At 42.4% G+C, this 16,299-nt stretch overlaps 1 protein-coding gene across 1 annotated transcript in view; it reads right to left on the minus strand.

Moving 5' to 3' along the window:
• Positions 1-16,299, minus strand: part of NRK (Nik related kinase) — a 1,057,838-nt gene that overhangs the window by 189,515 nt on the left and 852,024 nt on the right. Inside the window, exon 26 of the mRNA XM_085608036.1 lies at positions 9,316-9,450. Within this exon, the coding sequence (XP_085464162.1) occupies positions 9,316-9,450 (135 nt within the window). The remainder of the gene's footprint in view (positions 1-9,315; positions 9,451-16,299) is intronic.

Raw genomic sequence — 16,299 nt, forward strand, 5'->3', positions numbered from 1 at the left:
CAGACAAAGTCTCAATAAATTATTCTCCTACTCGACCCTTGGTCGCTGACTGCGAGAAGGCAGGGAGGCTTAACTTAGGAGACAAGTGTGTAAAGAATTTAAAACACCAATATGACAGCAATCCAATGTAGGCAACCTGAGATATTAATTTTTAAAGAGTAAAAGTAAAACTAGCGCTTAGAAGCAAATGGCGCTCAAACGGTTAAATAGGGTCACACCAGACCAGGACAAAGTCAAGAGTTCAGGCTACTCATGATGTAACACTTTTGCACTTACTTCCAGAAGTGTTTCTTGATGTAGGAAAGTGGACTCCAGCTCCAGCCAAGGGATCAGTAGCTCTGGTTAGCCACTGGGGTCTGGGACTACAACTCCTACAGTGCACCTGATCAAGCCTAGTGAAATCCAAGTAAAGATTGTCAGCTAGAGTTGTCCTTTTTAGTGATGTTGCAGGTAGCCCTTCCATCACTTTTCTACCTGTTGCGGGTCACGGCGTCCACTCATTATCCTATAAGACAGGCAAAGTCCTTTAGGGCTGTAGTTCCAAAGTATGCAGGTGCAGTTATTCAGAGTTCAATCCTCTTGGTGCATGGCAGGGAGGAGCAAAGGGGTGGTCAGCATTCCTCACGCCAGAGGAATTTTAACAGTTTTAAGTAATGCTCTTTGGCTTAAACAATGCAACTGCAAAGGTTGGTGAACAGGGTTCTGTATGGGTTGGAGCAGTACAGTGCAGTACAGAACAGCTCAGCTCAATGATATAGTTGTGTAAATTTCCACCTGGGAGGAGCACCTGGACTACCTGAAGGGAGTGCTTCAGGCCCCGCAGCAGGTGGGTTTGATTATCAAGGCCAGTAAGTGCTAGATAGGACAGAGTTCAGTGGTGTACCTGGACCACTTTGTAGGTAGAGGCCATGTACAACCTCTCCAGCCCAAAATGTAAAACCATTTTGGATCAGGTAGCTCTTACAACCCAGACATGGGTCAGGGCATTCCTTGGTTTGACTGGGCACTATAGAAGATTTGTTCAGAACTCTTGGACCATTGTTACTCCCGACAGAACTCACTTTTAAAGGCCAGCCCAAGGAAGTCATTTGGACCTCAGAGTGTCAGAAGGCCTTTGAAACTCTGAAAGAAGAAATGTGTTTGGCTCCAGTGCTATTTGCTCCTGACTACACAAAATAAATTGTGGTTTGGACTGCTGCTTCGGAACAAGGGATTGGGGCAGTGTTGCACAAGTAAGTGAGGAAGGCCTAGATCATCCAGTTGCCTTCATAGCAGGTAACGTCTCCCCAAAGAACGGAGATGGAGTGCCATTGAGGGGGAAGCCATTGCTAGGGTCTGGTCCCTGAAGAAGTTAAGGTCATATCTGTTTGATACTCACTTTCATGTTGAAACTGACCACAGACCGCTCAGATGGCTTATGCAGACGGGGGGCATGGGGGAACATAGACCTAGGACTGACCATGCCAATGCAGATGCGCTTTCTAGGATTTTCCACTTAGCTGATAAGGACTACTGGGGTATAGGTTAGTTACCGATCACCTTTCATTCGGGGGGTGGTGAGGGCAGTGTGAGAAATTCACCCTGTTTGCCCTCATTACCCCCATTTATTTTATTGATACTGGTGGTAACTGACTCTGATTGTGCCCTGGGCTCTGCTAACCTGACCCAGGGCAAGTGCTCTGTGTGAAAGGTATATGGTAACTAGGTGTAATTACAATTGGTATGAAAAACTACCTGTATAGTATATGATAGGGTGTGTAGGTTTAACGTACCTTCTGTGTTGCCTGCTGTCATTTTAAAAGCAGCCGTGCTTTGCAGGCTGCTTTTAAATGTAAATTATATGCACATTCAACGTTGAAATTTAAGGTACTTACAAAGTTTTAAACTACCTTATTCTTCCAAATAAGTCACCCCTAAGGTCTACACTAGGTGCCCTTGGGGCAGGGTGCCTTGTAACTATAACTATGGACATTATAAACGATAATGTGTATGCCCCGGTGAGGGAAAAACTGGCAATTTTGTTTTTACGCATAGCACGTTGGCGTCATAGGCTACCATGGGAAAACTTTAATAAAGTATAACTATTGATAGGAGTGAGCTAAAATAATATTTCAAAGACTTCAACTGATAGAACAAATCCAACAACTTGCCTAGGTTAGATTTACTATAATTATTACAGAAAATAAGTTATAGCAACTGCGGAGCCTGAGGGAGGAGTGAGAGTCCGCCGCTCGGCTGGCTGGGTGTGGGTGGTCTGGACCGGAGTCCGGACCCTCAGGCTCAGTTTACTTTCACTGTAGTTGTTTAATCAATTGTTTTCCAATTCTGAATCTTAATCGATTGAATCAGAAAACATTTGATTAAACAGCTGTCGATTGGATTGGAATGGTTGTCGGCCCGACGCCAGTCGGCGAATCCCCCTGGGCCCTGCGCTGCGGCCTGGTGAGGCCTGCTGTCCTGTGCACCCGAGTGAATCCTCCTGCCAGGCCGCAAAATGTTGCACCAAACTGTTTTAAACTTATTGGGCCCTGCCACCCCTTTTACCGCAAGAGGGGTGGCAGGGCCCAATAAGTTTAAAACAGTTTGGTGTCTTACCTCGTGTGCTCCAATGAACACACGCTCCGCAGCCAGCAGACTGGCCTTTCGGTTTCACTCAGGGCTATCACTAGCAACCAACTGGTGGGAGTTATCTTGGTGACTACGTCTTTTTAATTCTTAGTGGCGGGCAAGGTAAATATTTACTTGTGGATAGGATTAGGCGCAAAGTCATCTTGTGTCATACCAGCCTGCCTGAGCCTCGTAGTGTGGTTCTGGTCTGGACAGTGGCTTTCCAACACCCTGGCTTAATGCCGAAGTTCATTAGCATTCACTGACCCCCTAGTATGCCATTTGTAACCTCTGTTTGCACCTGGTGTCTGACAGTTCTCTCCATCCCCCAACCCTGTTCTGAACTAAATTCATTCCAGGCCCGGTGCTGCACTTGTTGTCTAATGGTTCCGTTCCTGACATTTGCACCCATCCTGTTCAGGTTTCCTTCAGGCCATGCACTTTATCTGTATTGTTTCCTTCTGCCCTGTAGCTGTCCGAGCTTTCCTACTGCCCCTGCCCCGCCTTCCGACTAGTGTGCGACCCTACCCTACTGCCTTCTTATTTGGACGAGCATCCTGATTCCCTGTTGTCTGGGCACTCACACAATGTCGTACATGTTCCATAGCCATAGCCCTGGCCTGCACTCAGAGCCATTATTAGACGGCCCAGCACGTGTTTAACAGGACGAGCGTCCCGCGTCCTATTTCTCTTATGCCCTGCTGATAGGTCAGTCTGTCCCGCCGCCACCTAAATGACGTCCATGCCCTTTAAAGAGATGTTTGACTGCTGGCCACGGAACGAAAAGCGACAATGCCCAGGCCGCACTACCTAGATCCAAGCCTTGACCTTGGTCCCTTATTCTGACCAATGTTGGTTAAGCAACCAAGCACGGACATTATCCTGCCCTGCACTGCACTGTTGTGATATTTATGACGTGGGGCAGCAGAGCCTTCAACCAACATCAACTCACCTTGTCCTCGAGGCAGCGGAGAGGCAGTTTTCAAAAGCAGCAGCACATAGTTAATTTCCCAAGAGCTGGTCCAATTTACCTTTGATTCGGGGCAGTGCAAGTTTTTCTTGAATTCTATTCGTACACTTACTTTGACCCTGTGACATAACAGGAGCGTATTCATGAATGTGCGTATCCTATAATGCACAAATACCAGATCTACACTTCCTGCGTGCAGCCTCACCCAAGGTTCCCTTTCCTAGGCATGGTTGAGCGCTGCTAAGAGGTATAAACTAGACTAACAATAAATGTATCACATTGATGGATGCCATGGACTCATTTAACGTAATATCTAGTAGTAGTCAAAATGCAGATCATGGCAGTTCACACTCTAAAACACAAACATTACTGTCAAATATTTTCATACCAAAAATACCAAGGTGAAAGTGCGTCGTCACGCACACATTAATGTTTAAATCATGCACCTAAAATGCATTATTGCATCGCCAGTTCTCACAAGGAAAAATAATGATCTAGTGATGGAGTTGCTGAGAACTGTGTATTCTATCTGAAACTGCCTTGGCACTGGATGTGATAGGTCAGTGAGTCACTGCTTTTGTCAGAGAGATGCAGTTTGTAAGTTAAAATCCTAACATACAACAGTGAGCTATTAACTGTCATCTAAGAGCTGCATGCAAACTGCAAGGTAAAAATTGGAGCGTTATGTTTTTTTCCCCCAGTCTTGTTTCATTATTACCCTAATGTGTTTCAAAAACAAATTGATATATTTTTATTTTCAGCACCTAGTAAAGCCTGAGTGACAACAACCATTATCTAATTTCTGGGCAATTTTTCGGCGAAGAACAAAAGGCCCCAACCTCCTTTGCTGCTCTTTCAACCTGGCTACGATCCAGCAAACACCAGTGTTAAAGATAAGGAAACTGATGCTATATTTTTTTACATTGGAGTTAGGGCTATGTATGTGGTCACTCTACATGGTGGTTGGGGTGGGTGCACATTCTGAACATTGTACCCTCTCAGTGGATGGAATTTACTAATAGCCTTAGCCCTGTGCTTTGGGCAATAGAGGTTGTTAAAGGCACTATCTATCCCTTATCTTGTTCAAGGCCCTCAAGCAGTGTCTGTTTCAGTGCCTTCAGCAACCACTATGGCACACAGAGGCAGCAGCCAGTAAGGCTGTATTTTTAGCAGTCATGTTGTGCAAAGGGGAGCTGTTGGAGATTTATTGCGATACTGCACAAGATATTTGTATTTATACTGAAATTTGATATTATTGCACCGCACCTTATACGTTGTACTTTGATTATTGACAGGTTTCTTTAATATTGGTAAGGCCAGCATCGGCATGATGAATACAGTAGAACAGCTAATTTCAAGGTCATTCCAGGCACGGCCACTTGAAGAGAAACTACATTTACAGCAATTAGGACCTCATCGGCCTGACATAAAACTACAGAAAACTTTCCAGGACAGAGGAAAATTGTCCACACGTACATTCTCAAACGCCTGGTATACAAAAGCTGATTGGCTTACAGGGTGCCCCTTAAGAAATTCTCTGTTCTGCTTCCCCTGCTTGCTGTTTGGTGGTGAGTTTTCTTGGACAAATGAAGGAGTAACAGACTTGAAGCATTTGTCTAAAAAAATAAAGAAGCATGCACACACAAGAAAGCATATGGAAAACCTGACGGGAATGTTGGGGGAAGACACACCGATTGAGCAGCAGATAAACGATGCATACCGCAAAACAATACAGAACCACAATGAAGCAGTTGATAGGAACAGACAGATTCTATCCAAAATAATTGATTGCATTCGTTTCTGTGGTGCTTTCCAACTAGCATTGTGAGGCCATGATGAATCAGAAAGTTCCTCAAAACCTGGAATATTCAGAGGCCTTGTGGATTTAATAGCAAGCATAGACAAGGAAATGGAAGCACATTTAGCAAGTGCTACAGTCTTTAAGGGCACCTCTAAAACGATACAAAATGAACTCCTTGAGTGTATGCTCGAAATTATGAGAAGCCATATTGTGCAAGAGTTGCAAAACACAAACTTTGTGGCTATTCAGGCTGATGACACCACTGATGTGGCCACTAAAACACAGTCCGTATTAGTGTTTCGGTACCTTGACAATGACAGAGCAGTTGTGGAGAGGTTCTATGGTTTCACACATTTAAGAGACTCTAGTGCAGAAACCATTACTGCAGCTATACTGCGTCAACTGAGCTTAATTTTTCCAGAACTGCCTCAAAAAAAAAATTCACCGCACAAAGCTATGATGGTGCGTCCGTAATGAGTGGAAGCCTTAGTGAAGTACAGAAAATAATTTGAGATGTGTACCCTAATGCTCATTATGTGCACTGTTACACCCACCAACTTAATCCTATTATGCAGTATCAAAGTTCACTGAGACACAAATTTTCTTTCAGGATGCAGGAGGCATGGCAGCATTCATCTCACGTTCCCCCAAAAGAACGGAAGCACTTCATGAGATTGTGGACAAAAGCGTTCCAAGGTGATCCTCAACTCGTCGGAAATTTAACATATGTACAGTCAACCTAATCTATGAACATAGGGAGGACCTTGAGAAATGTTTTGACGCCATAGATGCCAATGATGACTTTGATTACAAAAGTCAGACTGAAGCCCGTGGCTTTGCTAGAACACTACAAGACAGAGAGTTTCAGTTCTTTCTGTTTTTATTTCATGAGATAATGTTATCTGTCGACATGTTATACAATCAGTATATACCACTATGTTTGTAGAAAGCATACGCAAAGTGAGAGATGGGGTTGACAATTTAGACAGCAAACTGACAGAGGATTCTACTTTTTCAAACCGCTGGAAAACATCACCGGTCTGGTCCGAATTGCAAAGGAGATTTGTGAAATTGTAATTGTGCAGGCACAAGAACGTTTTTCTTTCACAAAACATTTGGTGAGTGCCACATTATTGCAAAGTGAACAGTTTGCAAAATATGATGAATCCTTCCCTGAGCGTGCTCTGAATGAGGCTGTGGAAGCTTATCCTATGTTCAAAAAAGAGGAGCTGAGAACTGAGTTGACTTTACTGTACGCAATGCCTGTGTACCGGAAGGCCAAAAGTGCCATTCCTTTGCTGGCTTTAATACATAAACTTAATATGGAAAAGTCACTTACAGAGACAGTGGCTTTACTAAAAATTGTCATTACCACTCCTATGACAACAGCAGAGTCAGAACGATGTTTTTCCACCTTAAAGAGGATTAAGACATTCCTGAGGAACACCATGCTTGAGGAAAGACTGAATGCGTTGGCAATGCTCTCTATAGAGAGCAAGCTAGTTAAAAAAAAATCCCAGACTTTAACGTTCAAGTTATTGAAAAGTTTGCTGCTCTTAAAGAGAGACGTGCTGATTTCATTTACAAAAAGTAAACAATATATTGAATGCTGCTACTTTACGACCAGTTAAGTTGTTTGTTAAATAAAAAACATCTGTGAGGTACTCAGAAATGCATTGTATCCGAAGTCTGTTATGAAGCTCTGTGTTTATACTGAATAAGCAGCTACTTATGTTATATGACATCTCTTTATTAATGCAATAACAGCACTTTCACAATTGCTTTATTAACCTTCCTGCTTTCTCAAATTTACTTGAAAATGCACCATTTTCCCTCTCTTTTTAAAACAAATTCTCGGGGAGCACCCCCCGAACCCTTTTTAGGTTGTTCAGGGTCGCTCGCTCGCTACAGTGCAGTATGCCGAATCATTTTACGCCCTACCACTTTCAAATTTCACCTGCTGCCCCTGTTTACAGTGTGATGACACACCAGGGGCTGTACTATAGTGAATGTGCTGCTCTAAGGACAGCTGCAAACTTGTGCTTCCCTGGAGGCAGCGCAATCAAGTGAAATACGGAGCGGCTGCATCAAAGCTGCTACAGGCGGATGCAGTGAGGGACTGCACTTTCCTGCAAGGGCATGTCTAGGGCATGTCAATAGGACAGCTTACTCCCTTCCAGAGGGCTGCCTTTAATAATACCAGAGTGCCCTGGGGGGTGTACAAAGCGGGTGCACATGCCCTTTGCGCTTCCGGGGCACTGTCTATAATATAGTCTAGATGCCTAAGCATAGCCCCAGGACTTCTGGATTGCTTACCTGGCAGAAAGCACTAAGACTGAAGAAAATTGTTGTATAACATCACAAAGATAGAGAAAAATCCAGGACCCTGCTTAAAAGAATCTAAGTCTCTGGTAAAAATGTGACCATTTGTAGGGGTGCATTCATCCTCCTTTCAGAGTTTGTATGACATTATGCTTTGGCCACCTGCCTGAATCCTCCACTACCACACCATGGTTTTTCCTGTAGTGCCTCCTAATGACTTGTGCTTACTGTGTTATCAATATGTCTCAATAAGTTTTCAGTTACATGCCTGTTTATGCTGGCTTCATGGGAGACGACATATATGTTTACCATGTTTCTCAAGATCATTGTGTTGTAAGAATTTTCCCTTGTTCATATGCTCTGGGTTGCTTGCCAGCAGTGTCCCAGTCCATGCCATGTTGCGTGCACCTTTGGCCCCATTCTTTATTGCACTCACATAGTTCTCAGCCTGTGTTGCTGAGTAAACCCAGCTGTAGACAGCCTTTACACCAGAGTTTGATAGTTGAGGACACCCTATGAGAGGCTTTAACACTTTAGGCCTGTATCTGTTGCCATGCCCTTGTCACTTATCAGTCATTAACTCGTTACTGTGGATCATTCAGGGTATGATTGCAGGTCTGTTTGCCTCCTAATCGACCACATGTTTTCCAAGTTAAGGGAACAGATCTCTTGACTCCACTGGCAAACGTCATTGCACCACAATTACACTGCTGGTGATTGGTAGACCCTGTTCTGTACTCATGATAATTTCTTCAGGAGGCTTGGCTAAAGTTTTCGTACAGTTTTTCATAATTAGTTCTGGTTGCCTTTGAGGCTCTGACGGTCTGAGCTGCTCCAACATTCTAACTGCTTCATACTGTGTTTTGCTGTGCATACTCTGAGATTGTCCTGAGCTTCTATGAAACTGGTCTAGGATGTTGGTGCAGCTGTCTGCTGCCCATAGTGCCATGGGCACCAGACAGCAGCCCCCACATCCTAGATCAGACTAAGCCATCTTACATGACATGACAAATGGGACTAGCTTCTCAACACATGGCACAGATGGCTGGCGACTTCTCTGGCTATAGCCAAGATCTTTATTTATTTTCTCATTGCAGACTTATGCTATGTGACAATGATAATATACAGTGCATTTTGAAGGAAGCATTGTTGTTCCTCGCTTTTCTTGTTCCTGTACAAATTCTGGTCGTTGCTCATGAATACTTTATCTGCCTGACAATGTCTGTTTTTGGTCTCCCTAAGCAGGGGTGTAACACAGGCCCCTGCAGCCCCTGTGTTGCAGGCAAGAGGCAGCTCCTCAGCGCCCCCAATGAAGCCCAAGGCCAGTGATTATCTATGAGATATGGGAGATTCAGGGGTCCTCATCACATTCTGTAGGGTGGCCTCATGATTTTTCCCCCCTTCTCCATGAAAGACTATGGCTAACCTGACAATAGAGTAGACATGCTCTTTTTACTCAAGTGATGCTCCAAATAATAAAAGGATAGTGATATATTATAGAAGTATATTATTCACTTTGTTTCTATCATTGCTACTATTCAAAGGGACAAGAGGTTCAAAGAACAATGGTACAAAACTCCACTGAAAGGCATACACATAAAATGACGACACTTACCAACTTTGTAGTGGACACACCCTTCCAGGTCTCCCACAGAGACCCAGCCTTGGCGTTTCTCAACCTCTGGGTCATTGCGCAATATCTTATTCCTCAACCATGATAAGTAATAGACGCGCAGTTTGTTCTTTTTTCCTGGTTTTCCAAAAAGAAGAACATAGAAATTTTGGTTTTATACTTTCGATTTGAAAAAGCATAAAAGGTTATTTGTTATAAGCAGAAAAATATTTCTGTATGGGACCGCTCTAGAGAATTTTTTCCTCTAGGTTAAAATCACCCATCACACTGCACAGCCATGTGTATACATTTATACACTGAAGCATTCAATCCATCAACAGAAATAAAAACTTTATTCAGCTTTAGAATTAAAAACCATAGATGTGCCACACATCATTTTATATACATCAGTTAAAAAGCCAACCTCAAAATGTTACAATGAATGTTGTTTAAGAAATAGATAAAAGCAAATTAAAAAAACAATTTAAAACAATTTAAAAACCCACCAACATAGTTATGAAGAAAATTCCTATAAAAGGCATTACAGAAACAGGAGTTGACCTATGCACCCAAGGCTATTGATCACACCTATTTCTAAGCCTAACAGCAGCTTTAAAAAAAAGTAAGAACATTAAGTACAATAGCTCCCAAAAGCATTTGTAAATAAATAAGTCCCCGGCGGACCTGACTAAAATGAGCCCTTTTTAAGATTGGAAGGATGTATAGCTCACTCGGTACCACATAAAAACTGCAAACATTATAAAATGTAACATGTCCTGTGGAGACTTTCCATCACAGCCACAGGGCCAGAGATTATGACCCCTGGCATTCACATGACCTCACATGCACGCACACAAGGAAATCAATGATTTAGTTTCGAAAAATATTTATTACACTGCCAAAATCCGACCATTACTCGTAATATATTTGGCAAAACACATGCCAAATGCACAAACTCAACAGGCAAAACAGCCAGTTCCCCCATGCCCGTGGGTTTGTCAGCTCACAAGTACCACAGTAGGACAACAAAGCAAGCCCCTATTACCACCTTATGCCACTTCTCCATTATGTCACTGCCTGCCACTAAGCTCCTAGCCTAGTTTCAAAGGTTTGATGGGGGTGTTGTCCTCATAAGCAAAGGTGCTGGTTCTTCTTGAACTTTTCATTGAAATGCATTGCGCTTAAAGGATGCTTGGGAGGGTCACAGCAGGAAATTGCCATTTCTAAAATTAAAAAATGAAGGTAAAATGCTGATTTATTCAGCATGTTACAAAACTTACAGCTCGTTTTCATCAAAAAGGGATTGTTTTCTAGCTTTGGCCTTTCAGACAACTTATCATAATGAACATTTGAATATTTGCAAAGCACTGATGGATTTAGGAATTAATTGACTGCAGTAAAAAGTTCATACTGTTACCATTTATAGGTCAAGCCCATAAAGCTGATGTCATAAATGCATAACAGAATTGTGTGACCTGGTTTATGGAATTAGTTTCATTTTTATGAGTGCTCTCAAGTAATCTTCTGTCTGCCAAATAAAAGTAACAAATATAATCATTTGCGAAAAAAACATTTACATGTTATTTGAAACTACTGTAAATCACATGTATCTCCGTTAAATGTAAAAGGATCATTATTATTAGAAATGACTGAAAACAAAAGGAATATTGTTTAACCTGGCTCTTTTTGCAGTCACCCCTAACATTTTGTTGTTTTTGTTGCTGAACCAGCTTTATGTTGGCATTAGGACTGTTCACTTTTTCACAGCTAACCAGTGGTAAAGTGCTTGTGCTTTCTCCCTAAAACATGGTACATTCGTCATACACCTGATTGGTACGTTTTTATTTACTTGTAAGTCCCTAGTAAATGGTACTACATGTACCTAGGGCCTATAAATTAAAGGCTACTAATGGGCAGCAGCACTCATTGTGCCACCAGTTGAAGTAGCACTATAAACATGTCTCAGTCCTGCTACTCCAGTCTGTAGTGCAGTTTTAAACTGCCATTTTGGCCTGGCAAAATAAACATTTTACCATTCCTAAACATTCCTTTTTAACACCTATAGGTCACCCGTGAGGTAGACCCTAAAGGCTCATAGGGCAGGGTGCATTGTAGTAAAAAAAAGTAGGACATGTGTGTTGAAGTTTTACATGTCCCTGTAGTGAAAAACTCTTACAAGCGCTTTTCACTGTTGTAAGGCTTCTCTCTCCCATAGACTAACACTGGGTTATTGTATTACATTTAATAAATGCTAGCTTCAGATAGGAAGCAGCTTGAGATATGCAGTTTACACTTAAATGAATTATAATTTAAAATCCCCTTTAATGGTGAAGTCGGATTGTGAGTTACTATCCGGAAACTGCCGCTTTTAGAAAGTAGGTATTTTCTTGTCCCAGACAATTATGCCTTCTGCCAGTGTCCTGGGTCACATAACTGTGAATGGCTCTGTTGTTGGGGTTTCTGTATAGCTTCCAGACAGTGACACAAAGGGAGTTTAGGGGTGGACAGGATGGCCTATCCTGGCAGGTTGACTGAGGTGGGGCTCTACCCAGCCCTACTTATACTTCAAAGGGCTTTGCCACCTGGACACAAAAGGGAAGCTGACACCAGGCCTGACTGGCCATTTGTCACCTCAGTTTGGAGCCTGACCAGGGAAAGGGAATAAACTTTCCATAACCAGTGTTAGGGGTAGGACACCCCTCACCAAAGGCTAGCACCAGGTATAAATATTTATCTCCACATCCACTCATCAGAACTCTCCTGGACCTGTGGAAGATTAAGAAGAAAGACTGTTCTGCTGCCAGAGGACTGCCCTACAGCTTGAAGGACTGCCTTGCAGATTTAGAAGGAAGATTGAGTCTGGTTACCTTCAGCCTAGACTACACAGATTGACTCCAAGAGTCAATCAATCAATTTGTCCTTTATTCGGTTTTTATGTATTTGAAAAAAACAAAAACCCATAAAAGTACATTTTAAAAGAAAGAATTTACACAAATGAAATAATTTGAAATTAAAAAATATGTTCTTCTAGTAAAACACACATGAAAAAAATCATCTACAGCTATCACGATTTTCACAATTAATAGAGTACAAAAATAAAAACAATTAAAAAACATCTTAAGCTATACAGCTAGTAAAAATAAGTATAATCCTGACGAATACATTTCTCAGCTTAGTCTACATTTGGCCTTTGTCTGATGACAGACTTAAAAAATGTAGCTATGGCTTTAGCAGAACATTCTTCATCCAAATATTGGAGGGAGAGAAATGCGATGCGACACCTTCGAAAACCCATAATTTTTAAGATCGGTATAAGCCAACGTTTCCTTGATTCACAGTAAAACTTACAAAATAAGATTGTGTGGATTGTAGATTGGGCAGAGACATCATCACAGGGACATCTTTGTAAATTCTTTCCCCAGTCGTTAGTCATTGGAAAAGTGACCAGACGGTGGAAAATATCCAACCTAAACCGAGTTAACAAAAATCTTTCATAGCTGGAAAGATTAAAAGTTAAGTAGGGTTGGATGGACAAGGTTGTTTGAATTAATAACATATATTGGACTGTTATTTTGCTGGCCTCATTGGTGAGCCTCAGGTTTTCTAAGTGCGTCAAGCAGTGTTTTTTAAAGGCTTTTCTAGAGAGTTCTGAGATTAGGCTAGGAGTATGATAATAATGCGCCATATCCAAGTCAAACAAAAAGTTTTTAATGTAGGCTATCCATCCAATCTTATGAGCATTCTTTAGGGGAATACAGTCCTGAATAAACCCTTGGCAGAAGATAGTTTTATCTGATGACCAAATACGGTGCCATAAGAGAAGAGGTTGGATTTTAACTAGGTCTGTCAAATAGGACAGACCCAGTTCCAAATGGCACGAATAGATCGCAGTACCCTGTGGGACAGCGAGAAGAATCCTTAAAAAACAATTTTCAACCTTTTGTAGGGCTTCAACCTTCCCATACCCCCACACACCGGCCCCGTATGTTGCAATGGCTACGCATTTAGCTTTATATAGCTCGATGAGTTCAATGGGAGGCCTCCTTCCCAATTTCCTCGAGAAATTAGCTAACGCGACTGTTGCCCTCATAAAAAGCAATTTTCTCGACTCCATAGCCTGCCTCCAGGAACCTTTATGATCTATTACAATTCCAAGATACGGGTATGTATTAGTGCTCTCAAGTTTTACATTACCAATAAAAATAGCCTTCATTTTCTTAATTCTGGAACCTGAGGACATAACAAAAGTTTTTTTAATGTTAATTTTCAGGTCCAGGTTGGCCATAAAAGTGCTGTATCTCACAAGGGCACGTTGTAATTCTAAGGGGGTGCGAGCTAAAATCACGGCATCATCGGCGTAGAGTAAGGCCGGTATTGGGTGATTGTTAATACTAGGCAGGTCCTGGCACCCTTCTACCATATCCTGTTCCAGGCCATTTGTATAGAGAGTAAAGAGAAAGGGGGCCAGGACACAGCCCTGCCTAGCCCCTCTCTCTACCCTGAACGACGCCGTTAGTTCCCCCCAACACCATACCTCACTCTTGCTGTGGAATCAGAGTATAATTCGTGCAAAAAATTTACAAGAGACTACTCTACCCCCAAATCCGATAAAGTGGACCATAACTTAATATGACGAACACAATCGAAAGCTGCCGACAGATCAATGTACGCCATATATAAAGCCCCCCCTTAGCGTTTACGTACTTGCCCATCAAAAGAGACAAGTTGAGGGCTTGCTCAGTAGTACCAAGTCCTTCTCGGAACCCAAATTGGATATCTGATATGATCTTGTTATCATCCGCCCACTGCTGGAGTCCCTCTAGGATAACTCGCCCCACCACTTTCCCCAGATAGTCCAGCAAAGAGAAGGGACGGTAAGAAGAGGTGGATTGGCGGTCCCCTTTTTTAAAGATGGGAACAAGAATGGATTGTGACCACGAGTCCACAAGCCCTACAGCACAGGATGCTCGTAGGACTCTGGTCAGGATTGGGGTCCAGAAGTCCATGTTGAATTTAAAAAGATCTATTGGGACCCCATCGGGACCTGGGGCCTTTCCATTTTTGCTAGCCATCACTGCAACCTCCACTTCTTCATGAGTTATATCAAGAGCAATCGGAAATTGGGTTATTTTAAACTCAGTAATGGTTGGGACCTGTACATTATGTGTTTCTTGCCCATTATGGGGGGTGCCAAAAGTCCGCTCAAAATGCTCAACCCATAGTTGTTCATCTATCGCGACATCAATTTTGGGCTTGTCTCTAGGATCTGACCAAAAAGGTGACTTTATAACTGCCCAAAAAGCTGCACTATCTCTTAAGATACAAGATTTATGGAGTTGAGCCCATAGATCCTTTTTCAGTTCTATTTTCCCAAGTTTTATAACCCGATTGTATTCCCTTCTAAGAGTAACAATTTCCTGAGTATCCCTTTTTGTTTTATGTAATGCTGCTTTTAATTTTCTATATGCATTGGTACAACTGCTATCAAACCATCCTGTGGTTTTAGGCTTGCTGTTTTTCAATTTAACTTGAAGGGCTTCTTTTATTGATTTTGTTACGATCGCGAAATTGGTCATAACATTCTCATTAGAGGTGGCCAGATCAAGACATTTTTCGATCGCTTTTCGTGACTTTTTAACAACACTCGTGGTGATATCCAATGGGTCCACTTTTTCCCACTTAAGTGAATAGCCGTTAAGCCTATCTAGAATCAAGGTGTTTTGCCCAAGGGTCCTCATAGTGTTGTGCCTATCTAGCTTCTGCAGAAGATTTAGGGTAATGCTGTTTGGATAATGATCACTAATTGTGATATCATGGGTCTTAAAATTCAGGACTCGAAATCTAGCTTTGGAGCAAATAAAAATAAAATCTGTTATGCTTAACCTTCCTCTACCGTTAAAAGTAGGAGTAAGCGGAATTGAGGGATTCACCATATCATTTGCCAGAGCTATGTCTAAGCCACATAAGATTTAATTCTGGCAATCCCCTATTGTAGTATGGGGAAAGTGAGTTATCGGGTTTTCGTTCTCATCCTTAATACCACAAAGTGAATAATCACTAATCCTACACAAAGAGTCGTTTGACTGACCTCCTGTATGCACTACTGAAACACAACAAGCGTCAGCTGCCTCCTTGCAGCTGCCAAGCTGACCTATTAAAACTGGACCTGCAACTGGACCTGCAATTAAACCTGCCTTAGCGATGCTGCTGTCCTCTGCTGGAGTGACTTCTGATCCCCAAGAGGTGCCACCCAGGTCTTGGACCTTTGGCTTGCACCAGCAAAATCTCCTACTGCAAGAAAAGGTAAAAATTCTGAAGTTTGGGCTCTTCCCAACCGCGAAAAGGCCTGTTCTCACCACGATGACGGCCAACGTGAAGCTCCTGAGAAATCTCCTCTTTGCACCGACAAGAACCGTCCATAACGACTGACATCAGGAGACCTGAATTTCGTGCTACAGCAACAAAACTCCGAAACAACCACCAACACAAAGCTCTAGGGACAACCGGATCTTCACACTACAGCAAGGACCACCCGCGACCTACTTTGTCCCTTTATGCAACCAGTGCTCCATTGCGGTTGGCTTGAACTTGTGACTATCTTCCAGTCTACCACTACCAGATGATCGGGAGTGGCCTTCTGTGCTTTATGCACTATTTTCACTTAAAACTTTCAAACTGAATGTCTCTGGTTCTACTGATTGGATTTTTGTCATTCTGGTATAATTTTATTTATTAGAATGTGTTAGTGTGCAACAAGTGTATCCTCATACCGGCGTGGAATTCACAAGCTCTGGTCTAGATAAAATTGTTGGATGTGGGCCCAGGAGACAAACACTGGAATCCAGGTGTCCCTACTTCCTGATCGTGTGACCTTGGGAACACTATAGTGTGATCTTGAGCACTAGTTTATAAGTACATGTCTAATGTCTCCGGTGCACCAATAATGAAATCCTTTAGAAATATAATTTTAAGAATCAGATAGACAAT

Source organism: Triturus cristatus, chromosome 5_2 (assembly GCF_964204655.1).
Source record: "Triturus cristatus chromosome 5_2, aTriCri1.1, whole genome shotgun sequence".
NCBI lineage: Eukaryota > Metazoa > Chordata > Amphibia > Caudata > Salamandridae > Triturus > Triturus cristatus.